General features: G+C 50.5%; 1 protein-coding gene across 2 annotated transcripts in view; it reads left to right on the forward strand.

Annotated features, from left to right (window-relative positions):
• The first annotated feature begins 5,814 nt into the window (after positions 1-5,814).
• The window catches only part of LOC138489493 (zinc finger protein 383-like), a 431,218-nt gene continuing 413,208 nt past the window's right edge, over positions 5,815-23,824 (forward strand). For both annotated transcript variants that reach the window (XM_069617234.1, XM_069617235.1), the window contains exon 1: positions 5,815-7,688. In XM_069617234.1, coding sequence (XP_069473335.1) covers positions 7,665-7,688 — 24 coding nt within the window. In that variant the 5' untranslated portion in view covers positions 5,815-7,664. The remainder of the gene's footprint in view (positions 7,689-23,824) is intronic.

Here is a 23,824-nt window from a genome sequence, read left to right on the forward strand (position 1 = left end):
GGTGCGGGGACTTCCTGCGTGACGGTTGGGGGATGGCAGTTGGTGCGGGGACGTCCTGCGTGACGGTTGGAGGATGGCAGTTGGTGTGGGGACGTCCTGCGTGACGGTTGGGGGATGGCAGTTGGTGCGGGGACTTCCTGCGTGACGGTTGGGGGATGGCAGTTGGTGCGGGGACTTCCTGCGTGGCGGTTGGGGGTGGCAGTTGGTGCGGGGACTTCTTGCGTGACGGTTGGGGGATGGCAGTTGGTGCGGGGACTTCCTGTGTGACGGTTGGGGGATGGCAGTTGGTGCGGGGACTTCCTGCGTGACGGTTGGGGGATGGCAGTTGGTTGGCTGGCGATTGTAGGTGGCTTGCTGTCCCTATTGCTGCGTGCTGGCCCTAAATAAATTCCTTCTTACATCTCAAGGTTTACCTTTTGAATATCCCCCAAGCTGCCCAATTTTTCCATGTCCTGCTTCATAAACACATCCACACCAAGTACACAAACCATTCAAATGCAAGTAATACAAAAATGAACACCAAAAAGATGTCTGTGGTGTCACGTGCCCCGCCAATCGAGGGTCACGTGACACACAGGAAATAAAGGAACCACCGGAACTGGCGTCATAACGCCAGTCCGGGTTTATGCATCGATCAGAGTGGTCCGTGTGTTTCTTTGCTGCGCCCCTCTTCCCCACGCTGCGCACCAGAGGCCTGCCCTCCCATGGTCCGACGCTGAGCCAGGGACCCCCGGGGGGGCCGATCATCACACTGGCGACGAGGCGGAAAGAAACCGCGCCTCTGACACGCACAGCCGCTCATCATCCCTCCGCTTGCCGACGCGACGCGGAGCCGCGTATCAACCCTCCGCCTGCTGACACGGATGAACAGACGCCGCTGCATCTACCCGGTGAGACCACGCAGCAGCCCTACAACACACCGGTGCCTCTCCCACACTGACAGATGAGCCGTGCACCACACGGACAACCTCTCCTACAGGCCACGAGTCGGCTACAACACATGTGGCGCTAAAGAAAAAAAAAAAAATAATAAGATTTTTTTTTAACAAGACTGGCAAGCGGCAAGCTTCTCCTCACACAACACCCCTCTCACATCACCCGGAAATAAGAGGAAGGGGAGTGTAGCAACAACGCAGGCACCCTGCACTTCGAGAGTCACCTAACCTCAGGAGTCATCACAAACCCCCACAGACTACGCCTCAAACCAAATTAGTTGTGCTCATACAAACAACAACCTAACCAGGAAGGGCAGTACCGTGAACCTTCTGGAACATGTCCAGCCCAAACACTAGCCCCACGAGGGCCAGCACAAGTTCATCATCTAGGAGCAGCCTCACCTTAGATCCTCCAGACCCAGCGCAGACAACCTTCATGCCGCCGTTTGATCCTTTTACCACCGGAGCCGCTATTAGGTGGGAGATCTGGCGACAGCAATTTGAAATGCATCTAGATGCGAGAGACATTACCATAGCAAAGAAGAAGCGCACGTTCCTCCTACTCAACATTGGAGCAGCCGCCCTGTGCCTATTCAACGCGACCCCAAATCATGGCAACGACAACAACTACGACGCGGCCAAAGCTGCGCTTACTAATATGTTCAAGCCTGATCTCAACCCAGACTACGAACGTTTCCATTTCTGCATGGCGAGACAACGCGAGAAAGAGACAGTAGACAAATTCCACGCTAGCCTTCGAGAAATGGCGGTAGGCTGCGAGTTCCCGGACGAAGAATTTGCCATCCGCCTCCAGTTCATCAACGGGATATCCTCAGAAAAACTAAGAAGAGCAGTCCTGTCTGAGAGAAACATAAGACTCTCTCGCATCCTAGAAATGGCGCGCCTCCGTGAACAAACAGAAGATCAGGTGGCGATCATGGAGGCCGCGATCCAAAGATTGCCGCTAGACAGCCCTAAACCCACCGAAGACGTCGCTGCCATCTCTAGACATCAGAGCAATCGCATGAAACAAGGCCAAAGGTCCAACACGGCACAGGGACGGGACAGAAACTGCAAATGGTGCGGAGGCCCATGGCACAAGGGTGAGTCTTGCCCGGCATGGGGATCCACGTGCAGAAAATGCAACCGCCTTAACCACTATGCCGCAGTCTGTTTAAACCCACCGAACAGAAATGACGCAGCACAGCAGCCTGCACAAGATCGCAGGAAAAAGTTTGCACCCAGAGAATCATCCCGCCAACAAGAGCGAAAAGGAAAAGCTAGAGCCGTTGACGACTCCCAAAAGTCCCCAGACACGAGCAGCAGCGACGACAGCTCGTCCTCAGAAGGGAGAGACAAAAGCAGACGGAAAAAGGGGAGTAGGCGGACACTCGGCCGTCGAGCCACACCGATCACGACAGAGAAAGAGACCGTCATGTACAGTTCTTTCCAACGGAGCACCACTGAAAGTAGTCATCGACACCGGCGCAACCGTGAACGTCATGCCAGTGACAACATACAGCAAGCTCCGCCCGAAGCCTACTCTCCATGAGAAGAAAGTCCGGCTATACGCCTACGGAAGCAAGAAACCTTTGCCCCTACAAGGATCCTTCAAGTCGGATTTCACCTACAAGAACGCCAACCACAGAGCACGCATCTATGTAGTAGATGCCGGCTGCGAGACACTATTGAGCTGCAGAACAGCAGAAAAGCTGGAGTTGATCCACTTCGCTTTCAACCTTCAACATGACGAACTCAACAGCCTGCTAAAACGACACAAGAAATTGTTCCAAGGCATCGGATGCCTAAAAGGAAGAACCATCAAGCTCCACATAGACCCCACTATTGAACCTAAAGCAGTAAGACATCGACGGATTCCATTCCACTTAAGAGGAGCAGTGGAAAAGGAGCTGGCCAAGCTAGAAAAAGCGGGAATCATAGAAAAAACGTCAGGACCTACCCCGTGGGTCTCGCCCATGGTGGTTGCTCAAAAACCCAAACAACCAGACGTGGTAAGAATATGTATTGACATGAGGCTTCCCAACGCAGCCATTGGGAGAGAACGTCATGTAACACCTACGATAGACAAGCTTATTGTAGACCTCACAGGTGCAACAGTCTTCAGTAAACTTGACCTTAGATCAGGCTATCACCAACTGAGACTGTCCAGAGAGTCGAGATACATCACTACATTCTCCTCTCACCTCGGCCTGATGAGGTATAAACGACTCAACTTCGGAATATCATCTGCTGCGGAAGTGTTCCAGCACGAAATCCGCTAAGTCATCACGGGGTTAGAAGGCACCACCAATATCAGCGACGATATTCTCGTATACGCATCAAACAAGAAGGATCACCACAAACGACTGGCAGCGGTCCTTACAAGGTTAGAAGAAGCAGACCTAACACTCAACGCAGAAAAGTGCGAGTTCAACAAAGATGAAATATGCTTCTTCGGGTATATCTTCAGCGCCAAGGGCGTGTCCCCCGACTCGTCCAAGGTACGAGACACTTCATAAAGGACACCAAAGCACCCCAATCAGCCTCCGAAGTGAGAAGCTTCATGGGAATGGCGACATATTGCGCACGCTTCATCCCCGATCTCGCCAGCACGGCAAGCCCACTTAGGGAACTAACGAAGAAAGACCAAAGGTGGGAATGGACCACTTCCCACCAACAAACGTTTCAACAAATTAAAGACACCCTATCCGCATCCACCACCATGGCGTCCACCACCATGGCGTCCACCACCACAGATAGGCAGACTGAACTCCTGGTCGACGCCAGCCCCGTCGGCCTCGGAGCAGTCCTAACCCAAACTGACAACGAGGGAAACGTGGTCCCCATCGCGTTTGCCAGCCGAGCACTTACAAAACCTGAACAGAACTACACGCACATAGAGAAAGAAGCACTAGCCATCTTATGGGGATGCCGTCACTTCAAAGTGTACCTTTTAGGCAAACAAGCAAAAGTCCTCACGGATCACAAACCCCTGATCCCAATTTTCCATGGATCCGCTCCTCACCCACCGGCACACATCGAGAAATGGATGCTGCAGCTACAACCGTACAACATCGAGGTTGAGTATCGCCCAGGAACAGACAACCCGGCAGACTACTTATCCCGCCACCCGCGGCCTGCCACTGACAGAGAACGGCGCCAAGCGAGGGAAACCGACGAACACGTCTGTCACATAGTCGCCTGCGCCAGGCCGCGGGCCCTGACCCTACATGAAGTGGCCAGTGAAACAGAAACAGACACCGTCCTGCAGCATACCACTGCCGCCGTCCGATCAGGCAATTGGAAGAACTATCTCACGTCGATGGGCCAGTGCACTGCGTCAGCCCAAGTCAAACTCAGAGCTCTGTTTGGGATCCGACATGAACTCTCGGTAGCCCCAGAAGGTATCTTACTCAAAGGACATAGAATCGTACTGCCCGAGTCCCTAGAGGATAGAGCTCTCCGCCTAGCGCACAGTGGACATCAAGGCATCGTCAAAACCACTGCAAATCTCAAGTCCAGGATGTGGATACCCAACATACAACAAAAGGTAGTAGAGTTTGTCGAATCCTGCACAGCATGCCAAGCATCCAGAAGACCAGAAAACCCTGAACCGATTAGCAGCACCCCAAGAAGCTGCAAACGCTGGGACACTGTCAGCATGGACCACTGCACAATTGCCGGCGAAGGGTATCTTCTCGTAGTGATCGACGAATTTAGCCGATACCCGGAAGTGGAACACGTAGCATCTACTAACGCAGAGACCACAATCCTCACACTAGAAAAGATATTTGCCACACATGGAATACCGAGGAAAGTGAAGAGCGACAACGGACCATCATTCACTAGTCAAGAGCTGCGCGAGTATTTCAAAGAAGTAAATGTCAAACACCAGCGAATCACCCCAAGATGGCCCCAAGCGAACGGTGACGCTGAAAGATTCATGGGGTCACTCAACAAAGTCATCAGGATCGCCAAAGAACAGGGACGCCCGTGGCTGAAAACAGTGTACCGGTTCCTGAGAACACACAGGCAAACCCTGCATTCCTCTACGGGAATCAGCCCGGCAGCCCTCATGCTTGGCGTACCCATACAGGCGGAACAACCCATACACCGCCAGTGGATAGCTCCAGAACCAGACATCCCTGCCATAGACGCCATGCGGCTGAGGCGAAATGAGAAAGAAAGCATCGCCAGACGAGCTTGCCACAGAGAGCTGACACCAGGGGACACCGTCATTGTCAAGAATCGAGCCCCGCCTAAGAATATGTCCCTCAACTTCGAACTCCAGCCATGGACAGTTAGTACCACAAACCACAGCATGGTCACAGCCACCCGAGGGGGGGGAGACAGTGACGAGGAACGTGTCTCACTTCAGAAAGGTATCCCCAGAACTGTGGGAAGAACAACCGATGCCTTCTAGGGAAGAAGCGGAGGCGCCACCCTCACCCCCCGGCCAAGTGGCACTGGGAAGTCTAGCTACTCCCGGAACATCAGACAGTCCACGCCAGCAAATAGAGAGAGGTAAAGCCGAGACTCCAAGGACGGACGCACCGGAGAAAAGGAACACCCGGTATCTTCTGAGGGAGAGGCCCAAACCGTCGACCCGCCTCAAAGGATATGTCGTGGACAGAGTAGGCTGGCCGAAGCCTCGCTAAGGTGAACTCTAAGCTCAGTCAATAAGTTTTGTTTATCCAAGATGTATGCCAAGTTATGTAAAGACCAGTTAAAATGTATGTTTGTTGACAACCGTGCAAACACCTCCAATTTGGGGAGGAATGTGGTGTCACGTGCCCCGCCAATCGAGGGTCACGTGACACACAGGAAATAAAGGAACCACCGGAACTGGCGTCATAACGCCAGTCCGGGTTTATGCATCGATCAGAGTGGTCCGTGTGTTTCTTTGCTGCGCCCCTCTTCCCAGCGCTGCGCACCAGAGGCCTGCCCTCCCATGGTCCGACGCTGAGCCAGGGACCCCCGGGGGGGCCGATCATCACAATGTCTATTAGGAAATAATTCGATCATCAGCTGGAAGGAAAGCTGAAGAAAAGGGTGGGGGCATTTCTCGTGACGTCATCTTTACGCCCCTAAACTCATCAGGAAGGGTTCATGGCCCCTGGGGTAACTGCGAGGGGTCGGGGAATCACCCCTAAATCCAGGAAACGTGCGCTGCTGACAGGGTGGAGTGGGGGTCAGAGCATGGGGGTGCCTGCTCTGATAAGTGCAGTTTCTAGGCACTAGGACTGAGGTGCATGTTTATCTTCCCCTCCCCCTCTCCACGTGTTCAAGCGCTTAAGGATAAAGACCGCCTGTCCCTCAGTCACCTCAAGGCGCTGCCTCTGATTGATTGCGGGGAGACACGTGACGCAAGTGCGCCAGAGTACGGAATCCTGGCCACCCGCGGGCCATATTTCACTCTTCTACGCACGCGCTGGAACACTTACTCTAACTACACATGCGCACTTCTAAGAAGGTCACGTAAAACTATTGCGCATGCGCACTAGCTTTATTTCGTTTTAAGTATCACCACATACAACATAGGAACAGTTGTATTATTCCATTAAATACATATTAGTTGTGAAATTTAAAAATAGGCCACTGCTTCGGAGCGTTTCCTGGTGACCGGCGTCTCACACGCGGAGACTGGCGCTTCCTGTGCACGTGATTGTCTCGTGTCTTGGTGATTTCTACCTATCTCCAGCTCTGCGCATGCGCAGTGCTGCGCCGGAGGCCAGAGATCACCCAGTAACCGGTGCTACTGGAGGCTGCTTAATCCTGTTAGAGATCAGTAGGAAGCAGTCCAGCGAGGGAGGGTCACTGGAGAGAAATCCACCCAGGGTCACTGGGAAGAAATCCATCCAAGATCACTGGGGAGAAATCCACCCAAGATCACTAGGAAGAAATCCATCCAAGATCACTGGGGAGAACTCCATCCCACATCACTCGGGAGAAATCCACCCAAGATCACTGGAAAGAAATCCACCCAAGATCACTGGGAAAAAAATCTATCCAAGATCACTAGGAAGAACTGCATCCAAGATCACTGGGGAGAACTGCAGCCAAGATCACTGGGGAGAACTCCATCCAAGATCACTGGGGAGAAATCCACCCAAGATCACTGGGGAGAAATCCACCCAAGATCACTAGGAAGAAATCCATCCAAGATCACTGGGGAGAACTCCATCCCACATCACTCGGGAGAAATCCACCCAAGATCACTGGGGAGAAATCCACCCAAGATCACTAGGAAGAAATCCACCCAAGATCACTGGGGAGAACTCCATCCCACATCACTCGGGAGAAATCCACCCAAGATCACTGGGGAGAAATCCACCCAAGATCACTAGGAAGAAATCCACCCAAGATCACTGGGAAGAAATCCACCCAAGATCACTGGGAAAAAAATCTATCCAAGATCACTAGGAAGAACTGCATCCAAGATCACTGGGGAGAACTGCAGCCAAGATCACTGGGGAGAACTGCATCCAAGATCACTGGGGAGAAATCCACCCAAAATCACTGGGGAGAAATCCACCCAAAATCACTGGGAAGAAATCTATCCAAGATCACTGGGGAGAACTGCATCCAAGATCAGTGGGAAGAAATCCATCCCACATCACTGGGGAGAACTCCATCCAAGATCACTGGGGAGAAATCCACCCAAGATCACTGGGGTGAACTACATCCAGGGTCACTGTGGAGAAGTCCATCCAACATCCCTGAGGAGACATGCCTGAGCAGGGTTCAGATGAGGTGAGTTGTCTCCCGTATTATTTTCTTGTGGACAGCAGTCACTGCTGCCAACTGGACCCATGTGGGGTCGTTCACCTCGAGCCTGCTGTATCGACCCTTGGGATGTCACTGAATATATACCATCTGTGTATCTCTAATTCAGGTGGGGGAGCTAGAGAATGAATGGGAAGAGCCAAGGCAGAGCTAAGCCAGCAAAAGACCCATGGCACATGGTGTCCTGCTTCCCCACCCCCACGTGCAACACAGAACCCAGACCGGGTGTACCTCCTCCCCTGCCCCATAACACAAAACCCATCCCTGGCGAATTGCCTCCACACACAACACAAAACCCATCCCAGGTGAACTACCTCCACACAACACAACACAAACCCTCCCAGGCGCACAACTTCCATACAGCACAACCCAAAACCCAGGCCCAGTGGCCTTCCTCCCCAGCGTCAAAACACAGAACTGCTTCCACACACCACAACACAAAACGTCTAAGCTCCCCTCTTTTATGTGTGAGAAGCTCATCCAGACCTGATTTTTCCCATGACTTCTCGGACTTGTATCTATGTCTTTCCCTACATTTAAAGAATAAACTGGACTTGATGACATTCTCATGCATGTCCTGGGAGATTTGGGAGTTCTATAACCCATACCTGGTGTCCTGCCTCTCCACCTCACACTGGCCCCGAGGCCTCTACTTTAGTTTCTCACACCTTCTTTCTTCTTAGGATCCTGGTGTTCTCCACCATTCGATTCTTGAGGATTTTACTTTTTGGGGAGACACCCCATCTAAGGCTGACAGTGCCACTTTTCTCGTCAGTATTTCACCTCATGTTCACGCTCTGTGGACCACTGGCCCCTTCTCATTCCAGACAGGCTGGTCTTCATTGTGTTGCTACCTCTTCCCTTCTCGTATGGCGGCGCATGTTCCTGTAGATAGTGAGTCTACCAGTCTCCTTTTGATCTTAATATCCGCCTCAACCCAACCACATTCTGCACTGCCTTCTGCAGAGCATTGCAAACAGTTTGGGCTGTAGCCATGTTCAAGGCGGCCCTATTTAAGATTCCCATCTTAATTCAAATGCAAATGCTTCACGTGGTTCATCTGTAAGAGACTCCTTAACTCCTCAAAGCCAAATGGAGGAAAATAGGGGATCAGTTGGTTCTGTTCCTATTGAAGGAGGCTCCTAAAACACATGAAAAGGATACGCCCATGGCTAAAACACTTTTCCATGAAAAAATAAATACGCCACCAGTGTCACAAAAACATTGTGTCAGGTAATCCAGGATTCTTTATCCCCCACCTACACTTGGGGTGACTAAACTCTATCTACCGAGGCACTGTGAGGCCAATTAGATCACACTTATTCTGAAAGAAGTCAAGAAGGATTTTGTTCAGACCTTCCCACAATGCCCTGCTTCTGTTCCAGCCCCAGGACCTCTTCTGCTACTATTGCAATGAGGGTCTGTCGGTACAGATGATGCTGAGACTGCAGTGTAGCTTAGGCAACTTCTTTACTAGGTATGACTCTAATACCGTTCACATCCAGGCAATACTGGAACATTAGGATATATTCAATAAGTTGCTATAGGAACATCCACCGGCACCCTCTCTCTCTTACAGACCAGCTCAAACTGTCACTCTTAGAACCCCCCCCCCCCCGACCGCAAGGCAAGAGATCAACACTTGTCCTAATAGCTGCCTCAATTTATGTGGCCTCTCTTGTCCAATTTTCACCACACTTCCAATGTGACTGATTCCTCCCCGGCCTTCCCTGAAAGAGAACATGCCGTGGCGCTGCCCCCGGGGTGTCCACATATGTTGATTTCTCCTTTTATTCTGGCTGGTGCAGGCTGAACTCAAACAATCTGTCCTGACCTCCCTCCTTAAAAATCCTGGTTTGGATCCAGCTGTTTTAACATCTGCCCTGTTGTAGGGCTTCCTTGGATCTCCAAAGTTTTCCAAAAGGTAGTTCTCAGGAACATTTTGAATGGTTTAGACCACGTCAGAATCCATGGGATAGAAAAAGCCCCCTCTTCTCCTACTTTTAGATCTTTCCACATCACTTGATATTATCACACTCTCCCAGTGTTCCAGCTCTCTCTGTTGGCTGGGGTAAACTGTCAGGCTTTGGATTGGTTTAGTTCAGTTCTTGCTGAACGCAAACAGGCTCTTTCCAGTCCTCACCTCTACCGGGTGCATATGGAGTGCTGCCATTTCCCCTGTCGTCAGCACTCCTTTTTAATTTTCATCTGGTTCCATGTCTTGAATTGCTGGTCTCCTTGGGGGATCAGTATTGCTTGTGTCCTTGGGGGATAAGTATTGCCTGTCTCCTTGGGGGATCAGTATTGCTTGTCTCTTTGGGGGATCAGTATCACTAGTCGGTAGATCTTTCTGCGGGTTGATGGCCCCTTGAAGGATTTTTTTCTCTGTTATCTGTTGGTCAGGATCTTGTGCAGGAGTGAATGATGAGAAGGGGCTGAAATTAAATTCAGATTTGATTCTGTTTGGACTAAATCACCTCTTGAACAACTGTGGAGCTCTCCCGCCATATCCTTTCCTAGTAAGCCACCCGGTTATTTTAGCCCAAAAAGTTAGGAGCTTGAGGGTCTTTTGGCAAGTCAATGTGTACCTTAATGCAGAAAAAGGGGCTGTTTGCAAATCAGTTTTTCACAGTAACAATTTCTGCGGCTTACCCCCTAGGGAGACTCCAGATTGTGGTGGGATCTGGATGTACATGATTATTTTGTATCTGGATATTACGAATCCGAAAGATTTCGAATTCGAAATATCAAGCATGCTATAATCACGCACATCACCCTGTCCGCTATCCCCCCTCCCTTCACCCCCTAAACCTTAAGCTTTCCTCCGCCGCCAAACCTACCTTTTGTCCTTCCCCGCTGTGCTCTCCTTGCGACGTGAGTACCGCCTCCCCTTTGAGGGGCGTAACTTCCACAGCAGGGTCCTTATTTCTTCTTCTATATTTTAAAAACTTTATTTGTCCCCTGGTTTCCTTTGTATGGAAGCAGAGGACACCCCCGCAGCTCCAAATACCTATAATGTCACTCAGAGGGAGCAGGCGACATCCCCCGCTCCCCCTGCATCGCCATTATGGGTTTTCGTTATTTTATCCACTGCCGAATTCCTTATTTTTGTGCATTCGGTTTTTATTTTCTGAATTGTTCTCCTGTTACCGACCTGGAATGGTTTCATATTCAGCTGCGTGCCTTATCTAAGGTCTGAAAATATTTTACCCCATTTGGGTTCTTTGCCGGGGACTGCATTTTCTTAACCGTTCATAGGTTTTTATAAGCGGATGGAGTTCAAGTTCTGTGGCCTCATAGACAGATGTCTTCCAGGTACTCCCACATGTTCCTCAGCGGACCTTGCCTTCTTCAGTATAACATCCCCTGATTGCTCACGTCTCTAATTACAAGACCAAGGCAGACCTGGGCGAATAATAGGAATAAACTAATTGCTCTCTTTTTTGACCAAGCCATGATTATATGCTATTTCTTTTTTCTTTTTCTTCTTTTTTTCTTGGGTTTTCAAGTATACAAAATCAAATCAAAATAAACTCAACGATTTCTCCCCCAATTCTCCTAAAAAAAAAATCTTATTCCACCAAACCCCGTTTCCCCCCTCCCTCCCATGTACACAGAATGAGAATAAACTGTTATACGTTCAAAGAATATCCAGTATTCGTAAGTTCCGCAGGCAATGTTGTTCCATGTAGTCTCCATGAAGAACGTTCCGGATTGATGACCATTCCGTTGACAAATTGGCCCGCTCCCCTTGAATCGTGGTACCAGTCTTTTATATGTGGAGGGTCTGCAGATTTCCACCAATGAGCCACTAACAGTAGCGCCACCAACTGAAGAATAGAAAATGCCTTCCTCTTGTAATTTGGCCAAAGTTTATTGTCCTGTTGTGCAAGGCCTAAAAGGCATTCCCCAAATACTCTTTCCGTCTTAAAAATCAAACATTACACTCATATCTTTCTGCACTTTCTTCCAGAATTGGGATAGTTTTGGGCACGACCACCAAACATGTAAACAATCTCCTCTCCCCCCACATTCCCTCCAACAAGAGTCTGGAATCGTTGGAGCAATTTTATGTAACCGTTCAGGGGTATAATGCCACTGAAACATTAATTTGAACCAAAATTCCCTGATCTGTATGGACGTAGTCATCATCGGGATATCTGACCATATGCGGGATGACGATTCTTCTGTTGGCATAAACCCCAAGGTTTTCGTCCAGGCCAATTGATATGTAAGAATGGTTAGTGGGAAGGAATGGTTCGGGGAAGGCACTAATAAGAGTTGGAGGCAGGTGGAAATGGCTATAGAGGGTCCTAGAATGGGAGAGACACTGTGGTTGCCTAGAGCAGACAGACCTAGGGACATACACTATAGTAAGATCACTAGTTTGGTGGAGGATATATGGGATCAGGCCGTCATTCAGCATCAGTTTACTTCGTTTCCCTTCCCCTTTACCCCTTTATTTGCGAACCCACAGTTCACTCCAGGAGTACCTGCTAGCTCCTTCCCAGAATGGCAAAGGGAGGGATGTACAAAGTTTCGAGACGTGTTTTTGTGGCAGGATATTAAGTCCTTTTCAGTATGTAAAGAGGAACTGGCCCTCTAGGAGAGTCAGCATTTTCAATACTTTCAAGTTCGTCGCTGGTTGATGGCCCCATCCAATAAGGTTGGTGATTGTGAGGAGCATTTCGTCTGCATACGCCATCAACTTATGAGTGTCTCCCCCAAACGGTATGCCTTGTATTACATGCGATTTGCGATATTAATGGTTCTAAATGTATTGCATAAAGAAGAGGAGAAAGGGGGCACCCCTGCTTCGTACCTCTATGCAGGGAGACTTGCGGAGATAATTGACCGTTTATGAGCAATCTGGCCGAGAGATTCACATAATTAGCTTGTACCATTGCAAAGTATTTAGGGCCAAAACCCATAGCTCATAAGGTATTAAACGGGAAAGACCACTCCACATGGTCAAATGCTTTTTGGGCATTTAACTACACCAATATTGCGCATCCTCCTTTTTACCACTTTTTTAAAATTTGGTAGCAGATTCACCGAATATTATTGTGGGTCTGTCATTCTTTTATAAATCCCGTCTGGTCAAGATGGATAAGATCAGGCATAAGGCCGTTGAGTCGGTTTTCGAGAATTTTTGTGTATATTTTTGCGTCGATGTTCATAAGCGGAATTGGGTGATACAATCCGCATTTAACTAGATTGTTCCCTGGTTTCGTAATTCAGATTATTTTGGCCTCTTGCATAGAAGCTTTTATTTTACTGCTTGTAATAAAATGTGGAGGTCTGTTAAGTTTGGGGCTACGGTTGATCAGAACTTTTTATAAAAATATGCTGTATAACCATCTGGTCCCGGAGATTTATTTATTGGAAGGTTAGCTATCACAGATAACACTTCCTCCCGAGTAATAATGCTATCTAGATTTACTCTGTCTATTTCCAAAATGTTCTCCAACTGAGTAGATTGCAAGTAATTCTTATGTGATAACTGGTTTGGAGAGTCTGACTTATATAATGCAGAGTAAAAAGAACGAAACTTGGATATCGTTGCTTCCGTTGTTGTGACTCTCTTCCCTAGTGTGTCTTCTACCCCCTGTATTTTTTGGACGCTATTCTCTGTTTTAATTGCCTAGCAAGCATTCTATCTGCTTTATTTGCCTTAATGTATATCCTTTTCTTTAAATACAATAGACTTTTTTTATGCCTGTTTAGTTCGTATAAAGTCGAAGTCTACTGTTAGCATTTCGGTATTGCCTTTGGAGGCTCGGTGATGAGCCTGCCTCCATTTGTTTCAAGGTATCCTTTACCTTCACTTCCAGGTCTATTTCAGTTTTTCGCCTGAGTTTCCCCCTATATGACTGTATCGCAATAAGTTCCCCCCTGAAGGTCACTTTACATCCAAACCGCTTCCCCGCCAAAATTAGAGTTGAAGTATTCGGTAATCTTGCAATCTATTTCTTCGCAGAGAACCTGATCAGTCAGTAACTCTTTTGGAAATGTCAAGCTCCACAGAATAGGAACGACCCCAGGGAGGTTAAATTCAATAGTCAATGGGTCATGATATGAAATGGTGATTGTATGGGTAACGATTTGTGTTCAGCCTAATCGAAGCCCATAAATAATCTATCCTTGAAAATGATTTGTGAACATGGGAATAGTGAGTGTATGCCCTTTCATCTCCTTTCAGAGTAGGCCAAACATCTTTGAGTGTCAACTGCTAATTTCTGTCTAAGGGCTAAGGACGGCAAGCACATCTGGTAGTAGAACCTCTGTCTCGTACATGGTCCCACGCAATATTAAGATCCCCCATCAAAATCATTTCGCCCTGAGTAATCTGTTCTAAGTTGGATAATGCTGTCTTCAGAAAGCCCTCCTGACCAGTTTTTGGGGCATATAGAGAGGCCAAAGTGAGGATCTGCAATCCCATCTGCACTACTATATATAGGAAACAACCCTCTTTGTCTGCTTATACCTTCATCATGGAGACCTGCGTGCCCCTCTTAAAAGCAATAAGCACCTCCGCTTTCTTCCCTTTTGCATTAGCCTGCCTAATTATGGGGTATTGCTTTAGTTTTAACTTGTGTTGGTCCTGATATCTAATATGGGCTTCCTGTAAGGCGATAAGGTCGGACTGATGTGTATGTAATAGTCATTCCAATTTCCTCCTCTTTACGGGGGTATTAAGCCCCCTTATATTAAGTGTCAGACAGCGGAAGATAAGGCCGTTTTGCAAACTCGCTACCTTGGGAACAGATATCTCGGGACAACAATCTAACCCTCTGTCTTTGATTCCGTGTGATGCCCCTCCCCCCAAAACGGTTCCACTTAACTCCCAACCTATACCCTCCCGCTCCCCCTGCAACCTTTCCCCAACAACTTGCCCCTCTCCCTGGTGTAGACCATATTTGCTACTCTCTCCTTGGACTCCGTCCTCAGAGATGGCCTACCTCCTAACACAGGAGTACGTGCAGGGTATTCTAAATCCCTCTTTATTTGTCTTTAATGGGTTCCAAGATGAGCCTCTACAAAGCCCCAACTTTACAAAGTGTCAATCATGATCTGTGGAAATGTACCTTATTTCACCATGTCGACGATAGTCAGGCAAGCGCTTCCTCCTTCAGGATACTTGGGGTTTCTCTGCTGGAAAGGGGCCTCTTTGATTTCTTGTCCGGGTCCGTTGTATTGTTGTCCATTCCCAATAACGCAATGCCCGTGGAGTGTAAGCCTGGAGCCCCGTACTAGGGCCCGGATGATCTTCCTGGTATAGTCGCAAAATACATGCCCCCTCCTCCTTTGTTGTGACTCAATATTATTTGCCTTCCTAACTAAACAAAAGGCCAAATGGGAAGGTCCATCTATATGGTATCTTTTGAGTTTGCAAATGTTGCAGGATTTCACGCATATCTTTTTTTTTGTAGGGTCAATGGAGAAAGATCCTGATACAGTTGGATTAAGTTCCTGTTAAGTGTAATTTGTGTTGCTTTTCTGGCTTCCCTTAGAATGTGTTCTTTCCGAGGGTAACATGCCAATGCCACTAAAGTGTCTCTACGCCAAGCGGCCGTGTCCTGGCGTTTCAGGCCGACCCTGTGAATTCTGTGGATAGGAATTATTACCTCTGCTTCTGCATTTAGTTGATCTTTGAAGACTCCTGTAACTTCCTCTCTTAAAGCTGAATCATTCACTGATTCCGGAATGTTCCATATACGAATATTGGACCTCCTCGACCTATTCTCCAAATGTTTGCATTGAAGCTCCACATTTTGTGTTGCCCTTGCCAGCCGTTCGAGGAGCTCCTCTGACTTTGTGGAATCCCGAGCCAGGTCTTGTAATGTCTTCTCATTAGTGTTCATTCTTTCCTCAAGAGAGGCGATGCCCTTCCGTATGTCTGACAGGGCGGATTTAAATTCAGTGGTGAAGGTGTCGAACTGTAGCTGTAAAGAGGCAGAACGTTTATCTTGAAAAACCTGAAAGCAGCGTTCTACTACTTCTTCGAGGCTGCCATGTTAGTATCAGTGTTGCCCCTTTGTAACTCTGCTGAATCGCTCATGTGCGCTGGGTCTTTTTGGGCCCCACTGACCTACGCCAACAGCTTCTGATTGGATTCTCTTTTGGTGTGAGTGGGACGGAGGAACTGCTCTCTTTTCTTTCCTTCCTGGGTCCTGGCATTGACCAAGTTCTTCCCTAGGACCTTTCTTGCTAGTAAGTTCTGGTCAGGTGTCACCCTTATTTACAGTTCCACTTTACTTTTCAGTTCTTCCAAAAAGTATCCAATATGAGTAATGTAGCTCTTTTTACTTCCCTATTTTCACTTATAGAGAGCTTCCCATTCACCCCCAGCTTGTCCGTCTGCGATTCGCTTCTCCACTTACTCCAAGGCTATTAGCATGGGCAAGTACCGCCTGTATATGTATTGAGATTGGCCCTGGTACCGTGCAATCGCCTCCTTAGCCCTCATTAGTTAAATGTGAGTGTTCTGAGTGCACAGTGGTGTTCCAAAGAGTTCCCGATGATGTATCCGACACACTGAGATTCCCCCCGGGAGTCCAAGGTCCTGTGAGACCCCCCTGCTTCGAGCCCTTGCCCTCCAGATTAATAGTTCAGTGTTCTGAAGAACTATGAGGTTATTCCTCTGATGCTGCCCCCAACTGCTAACTTCCCCAGGATCTCTGTCCTAGCACTTGTTGTTGTATCGATGCAGTTCAGTTTCAAGACATAGAGAGCTTGTCATCTGCGCCACCATAGCTCTCTCCGGGGGTCCACCGTCCCCCACTCCCACAGAGCCTGCTCCTGATGTATCTGACTGGGGTGCTGAAGGGAGCACTCACCGGTTATGCGATCTGGGCAGTATGTAACCTGCAATCCTCTCCGGAGGCTCACTATAATGCCGAACGGTGTCTTGGGCACCAGTCTTGCTGTGCAAGGGCACGCCTGGTCACAATGGGGCTCTCTGCCATTCTGGGCATTTTCTTGGGTGCGGCACCTTTTCTTCCTCATCGTCCACATAGCGGCTTCTCATTGCAAACTTGCGGGTGGGGCAGAGCCTTCAGCGTTCTCTTTTACCGCCTGTGAATTTGTGCCGGGCCCAACATTACTTCCCTCAGCAATTTAGAAGTACACAGCACTCCAATCCCCTTCCGATATGTTCACAAAATTAGCCTTGCCTTGTATTGCTCTAATGCGTTAGGTATGAGTTCCATATATTGTGTAGTTGGAGCTTGCTGCGCAGATCACTGCTTCCAATGGGGCACGGAGCCATCATGAAAACCATCCTTGAGCACCTAGAAGCATTTTCATTTGCTTGGTTGCCTAGTGTCATCAGCACACTGCAAATCATTAAATCGATTCAACCCAAAACCAACGCCTGGAGTCCACTTCCCCACCCCGATAACAAACTCATACCCGTCTCCTACATTTTCACTCCCCTCAATACAAAATCAATAACTGCAGCCTGCCTCCCCCCTGCAACCACAAAAGCAACACCTGGTGTACTTCCTCCACACCACGCATTCTGCCTGCCTGCTCCCACATCACGAGACCACCTTGTGGTATCACTCCTCCTCACCCAGACCCCAGACCTGTCATCCTGTCTCCCCTTGTTTCTAACCCACATTGTCAGGTCAACGACATGCATTAAACATTCTAATAGTTGTTGTCGTAGCTTGCCATCAAGGATTGAAAGAGAAGATTTAGAGGCTAAATAATTAATAATGAACATCATTGGGTACACAGTGAATACATACACATGAAACATGGATGTTATATGTGTGTTGTCCTTATTTCACAACCTCCCCTCAGATTGCATTCCAGTTCACGGCATGTTATGCTGCGTTACATAATGTGACGATTCTTTAGGTCATTTTGCATACATGTTTAATGTCTAAGTGCCGTGAAGCACCCACAAGGAGGCAGGTTTCACTCCCCAAAAACCAAAATAATTTTAAAAAACAAAGTAGCGGCATGTGGTTTCTTTCTTTCTTTCTTTCTTTCTTTCTTTCTTTCTTTCTTTCTTTCTTTCTTTCTTTCTTTCTTTCTTTCTTGATCCTATACAAAACATATAAGATATTTACCACATATAATCACATACAATTCTGTGAATCATGTATATACATCTATGCTTCTAAAACATCACAATCGTAGCACAACTGAAAGCATTCAACACATAACATTTCATTATCTCAAGTTAGTTAGTGACCTTGCACTTTCTGTGGATCGCAGCCGCAACTAGGGATCTCTGTGTTAAATTCCTTATTTCATCTTCTTCATCAATATCTTTCTAAAAACAACTAAAATAACTAGCAACAAATATACACTGAGTATCATGAAGTAACATTTGCATGATTTTTAAGATATCAATTAAAATTAAAAATTCTGTTATTTCGTACCTTTTCGCCAAACATTTCCAAGCCTGATTGGATAGTGGAGGACAATAGCAGCACTTTTCCAGATGTGCGCTCTTATGATGTCCATGTTTTAGGTGCAGCAATCCAAGCGTGAAAAAACAGGCACACGCGTGTGATTCATGGAAGTCCCTGCGCGTGTTTTCCTCGGTATGTGCGCCAAACCCGTGCATGGCGCACACGTCACTTTAACAACCCGAACGGCGTGCGCGACGCGCACAGTGAAAGCGCACAACCTCGGAATGGAGAACAACGCGCGAAAATAAGGGCGTAACTGGGATGTACTGCTGGGAAGCAGACGGAACGCCCACACGCACGCGAACCACAGGTATTCATGGAATCGAATAGGGCAAAGCCGCGCACGGCCAAAGACACGCACAGGCCTAAACACGTCCGCCACACGAAGGCAGGCGGTAGCGTCCCTGCGCATCACAAAAGCGCCAATATACAGCAATGATGAATGTCCCATACTGCTATTGTGCCTGTGCGAGCGGGGTACGTGTATTTCAGGGGTTCGCTGGAAGTTTCACACGCGATCGGCCTGGGGGAGCGGGCTACCACTCACCGTCTGCCTTGCATGTAGAAGAACGCGTAGCCAACACCCGCTGTGAAGTAATAGCGTGTGAACCCCAACGGCTGGAAAACACACGCACCCCACGAAAAGCACGTACAGAGCAATGTAAAGGCACGTGGGATCTACAAGCCCTGCCAGGGAAAAGCCTGTGCGTGAAACGTCACAGACGCGCTTACGCGCTAAGGGCCTTTGGTCCAATGAAATCGCGTATGCATGCTGACGCACTTACGCGCTAAGGGCCTTTCCTCGAATTACACGCAGACGTGCAAGATTTTCACGTGCCAAATCACTCCGTATCAAGCTGGCCACGCGAAAGCACACGGAAGACCACGCTCCTGCCCAAAAGGCCGAATTACTGCCCCCCCAGAGCCCCGAGCAGCCTCCCACGAGCCATCTGCTTCTGCCTGCCTGCCGCCACCGTGCCCTGCCATTTGGTGCCTGCACATCAGCCATCTGCAGGGGTCCATTTTCTGTGTCCACCCCTGCTGGAACAGAAGACTCCCGACTGGGATACCATCACTCCACAGCCCAGCCCCAGGACCCAGTTGCCCACCCACTCCTGCCTCTGGGGTTGCCATGTCAGGCACTGCAACATCTGGCACCACTGGCAACCCCCGGCCAGAGAGGCAGAGGGGCACCAGCTTCACTGCCACCGAAGTTGGTGTCCTGGTGGAGCAAGTCCTGGGGCAGTATGATGCCCTCTTCGGAAGTACGCGCGCCAACAAGGAAGGACGGACTCTGATCTGGACGGACATCGTGACTGCCATCAACGCGGAGGAGGTGGCAGTCCGCGACTACCAACATGTCAAGAAGCGCTGGCAGGACCCTCTTGAAGGCCCGGCGCCTCGTGGAGTGGGGCCGGGGCCGCATGAGTACCATCCAGCTGAGGGTCCTGGAACGCGTAGGCCCAGCGCTCCACGCCGAGATCCTTGAGAGGCAGACCCATCTGGAGTCGAGCGGTAAGTGGCCAAGCATTGCTGTGTGAGACAGGGCATGTCGCAGTGTGCTGGTTGTCTTGATACTTGCCTGTATGTGTGACATAGGCCATGTATGCATGTGTGTGTGCAGGGACGTCATGCATGTGAGACCAGTAATGTGTGAACCACACGGTTGGTGCATGTGTTCAAATGCAACATGGGGTGTCCTATGCGGAATGGCCACATGAGAGCATGCCAGTCTCTGTTCCTGGACATGGGAATGGGTGCTGATGCCATGTACATGTATGCTGTCCATGTCTGTGTGTCTGACCTGCGTGTCTGTGACTTGTGACTGCCAGGGATGCATGACACATGTCTGTCGCAATGTTCAGGTTCACTGATGCAGCCTAGTCATCCTTGTATCCACTGTGTCTGTGGTGTACGAGGCCAGATGGATGAAAGTACGTTGAAGTGTGTGCATGTGATAAGCATGACCCATGATGCATGTGAGTTCCAAAACAACATTGTATGTTTCAAGAATCCCTTGGACATGTATGCTGATGTCCATAGCATGCGCCATGCCTGTTACTGCATGTGTTTTACCTGCACTGACCCATGTGTTGTGGAGGGACATGATGGAAGGGATCTTTGACAGTGCCACTCATCTGCTATTGCTTCCTGTCTAGGGGACCATTGTACAGTACCCTGATGCTTGTGTTCTATGTCTCCCTCTACACAGTGCCAAGTGAAGAAGAGGGCAGAGACGGCGCTGTGGAGCAAAGCGGCGGGGATGCCCCCACGGCTGCAGCGGAAGGGGTGGGTGAGCCCCCACAGGGGTTTGCAACGGCGGAAGACGGTGTGGAGCCATCCAGGTTGGTGGTTTCCACAGAGGAGGAGGAGGCCGCTACTGAGGTGCACATGGGGCCTGGTGGGGGCATCCCTGCTGGTGCAAGTGTTGCAGTCCAGGGGCAGGAGGCAGCACAGGTCGCCGTGGAGGGGCCTGTGCATGTCACTGTCCCTGACACTGTGACTGCACCACCATGCACCAGCAGGGATGCCCCATCCCAGGCCCGTCCGCAGGTAGGGGGGGATGTCCATGTCATCTGACTCCCCTCCACCTGCGGACGAGGGGACCCCTGGCTGTATGGAGAAGGTCCTGATTGGTGTCGCGTTGCGCACAGGTGCAATTCGTGATGAGGTGCGTGCTTCCCGGGAGGAGCATGCACGTCATCACGCAGAGCACTGTGCCGATGTGGCCCAGTTGGGATCGGCCATGGTCGGGGTTTCCTACGTGTGTCGGCCAATCTGGCGACCCTCTCCTCCTCTGTGGAGACTATGCACCAGTCGTTCCCCATGCCGTCTTCCGGCCCAGATGCCACCAGGGCCCCCTGTGGACCTGCCCTGACCAACGCAGCCAGCTCGGTGGGGATCCCATCCCTGCCACAGTCGGGAGTCCGAGGTCCAGCAGGTGTGGACACCACAGCAACTGGACCCCAGCAGATGGAGGATGTGCCGGCATCATTGGGCAGGGCACGTGCACGACGGCGTCGGTGGATTCCATCAGCCTGGATGCCGTTGTGCTGGCAGAGGCAGTTGCGTCAGAGGCTGCAGCGGAGTCAACGTGGGAGGCATCATGGCTCGGGGCCATCTACATCGGAGGGGCAGGCATCGGCCGGAGGGCAGGAGGACCCAGGACGGGAAGTGTCTTCCGTGTGGCAGCGGTTGGGCCAGCAGATAGGTGCGGAGCGGCGGCGGGCGGAAGAGGCGCGGCTCACGATGGTCAGGGTGGAGAACTCCATGCGGAGGGTCCTGAGGCGGGCTGAGTGCCTCGAGGCAATCCGCAGGGGGTTGGAGGAGGAGATGGCGTCGTCCCTGCGGACCCTCGGGGCCATGGAACGGGACCGCCTCCGGGACATCGAACGGGAGTTCGATGATGCCCTGGCCCGGGACACCACGGAGTGAGCTGCTGGACTTGCCCGCCGCCTTTGTATATAGTTATTTAGGTTTAGGTTTCATTTCTTTATTCTTATGATTTGGAGTCGACGGACACTGCTCCACTTTTTGTATATAGTTGTATTTTAGATAGGGTTTTTTGTAGGTTTCATTTCTTCAGTTGGGCTCATGGACCCTGGATACTTTGTAGATAGTTGGACATTGGATTTGGATTTTTTTTAGCTTTTATTTTTTCTCCATGGAGCAATGGTTTTCTATTTGGTTTTTCCCTTGATTTACTTTTTATGGACTGTGACTTTGGACGACATTTCTTTGGATTATGATTTCTTGTTTTTGATTTAAAATGGGACAGGCAGATTATTTTTTTTTTTTACCTCTGTTTGTTTCATTTTATTGCCATTCATGTTGTTTTTAAACATTTTTTTGAATCATACTTCAATGTGTGGTATCATCTCATTGGTTTCATGCATGTCATGATATGGGTTTTCAGTTTCGCTTGCAACCATTGTGTGTGTGTGTGTGTGTGTGTGTGAGACACATGTGTTCATTTACATTGTTTCCATTGGGGTTGTATCATGTAATTGCCTTCTCTATGTGGGCAGATGGGATGCTTGGTTGGGTCTTTGGGCTGGGGAGGCTGGCCATGAGGGCCATTATTGAGGATTGTCAGGACCTGTGGGCAGGGGGACATGAGTGGGGGCCTGCTGGCAGGTGCCCCACAGTGCTGGGGGGTGGGGGTGCTGGGGAACATGAGTGGGGGCCTGGTGGAGGGTGCCCTGCACTGCGGGGGGGTGGGGGTGCTGGGGAACATGAGTGGGGGCCTGCTGGCAGGTGCCCCACAGTGCTGGGGGGTGGGGGTGCTGGGGAACATGAGTGGGGGCCTGCTGGCAGGTGCACCACAGTGCTGGGGGGTGGGGGTGCTGGGGAACATGAGTGGGGGCCTGGTAGAGGGTGCCCTGCACTGCTGGGGGGTGGGGGTGCTGGGGAACATGGGTGGTGGCCTGCTGGCAGGTGCCCCACAGTGCTGGGGGGATGGGGGTGCTGGGGAACATGAGTGGGGGCCTGCTGGCAGGTGCCCCACAGTGCTGGGGGGTGGGGATGCTGGGGGACATGAGTGGGGGCCTGCTGGCAGGTGCACCACAGTGCTGGGGGGTGGGGGTGCTGGGGAACATGAGTGGGGGCCTGGTGGAGGGTGCCCTGCACTGCTGGGGGATCGGGGTGCTGGGGAACATGAGTGGGGGCCGGCTGGCAGGTGCACCACAGTGCTGGGGCGTGGGGGTGCTGGGGAACATGAGTGGGGGCCTGGCGGAGGGTGCCCTGCACTGCTGGGGGGTGGGGGTGCTGGGGAACATGAGTGGGGGCCTGCTGGCAGGTGCCCTGCACTGCTGGGGGATGGGGGTGCTGGAGAACATGAGTGGGGGCCTGGTGGAGGGTGCCCTGCACTGCTGGGGGGTGGGGGTGCTGGGGAACATGAGTGGGGGCCTGGTGGAGGGTGCCCTGCACTGCTGGGGGGTGGGGGTGCTGAGGGACATGACCAGGTGTGCAGGGTAGTCCCCTGTGGTGTGGGCTGCCTGCAGGGGCCGTGGAGGGTGTACAGGGAACACCTGGGAGGACCCACCCAGCCAATCGCGTGTGAAACTTCCCGCGCATCCCTGAAATACACGTACCCAGCCAAATCGCGTGTGAAACTTCCCGCGAACCCCTGAAATACACGTACCCAGCCAAATTGCGTGTGAAACTTCCCGCGAACCCCTGAAATACACGTACCCAGCCAAATCGCGTGTGACACTTCCCGCGAACCCCTGAAATACACATACCCAGCCAAATCGCGTGTGAAACTTCCCGCGAACCCCTGAAATACATGTACCCAGCCAAATTGCGTGTGAAACTTCCCGCGAACCCCTGAAATACACGGACCCAGCCAAATCGCGTGTGGAACCTCCCGCGAAACCCTGAAATACACATAATCCGCTCCCCCAGGCCCGATCGCGTGAAAAACTTCACGCGAACCCCTGAAATACACGTAGCGCGCTCCCCCAGGTCCGATCGCGTGAAAAACTTCACACAAACCCCTGAAATACACGTAGCCCGCTCCCCCAGGCCCGATCGCGTGAAAAACTTCACACGAACCCCTGAAATACACGTAGCCCGCTTGCCGTGATGGTACAGGGTTTGCGCAGCCCTTTGCGCTGGATTGGGGATTTTAATGGCTTTTCCCTGCGCGAGGGGCGTTCTTGGGGGCGTAAC

Source organism: Ambystoma mexicanum, chromosome 9 (genome assembly GCF_040938575.1).
Source record: "Ambystoma mexicanum isolate Mex_15411 chromosome 9, UKY_AmexF1_1, whole genome shotgun sequence".
Lineage (NCBI taxonomy): Eukaryota > Metazoa > Chordata > Amphibia > Caudata > Ambystomatidae > Ambystoma > Ambystoma mexicanum.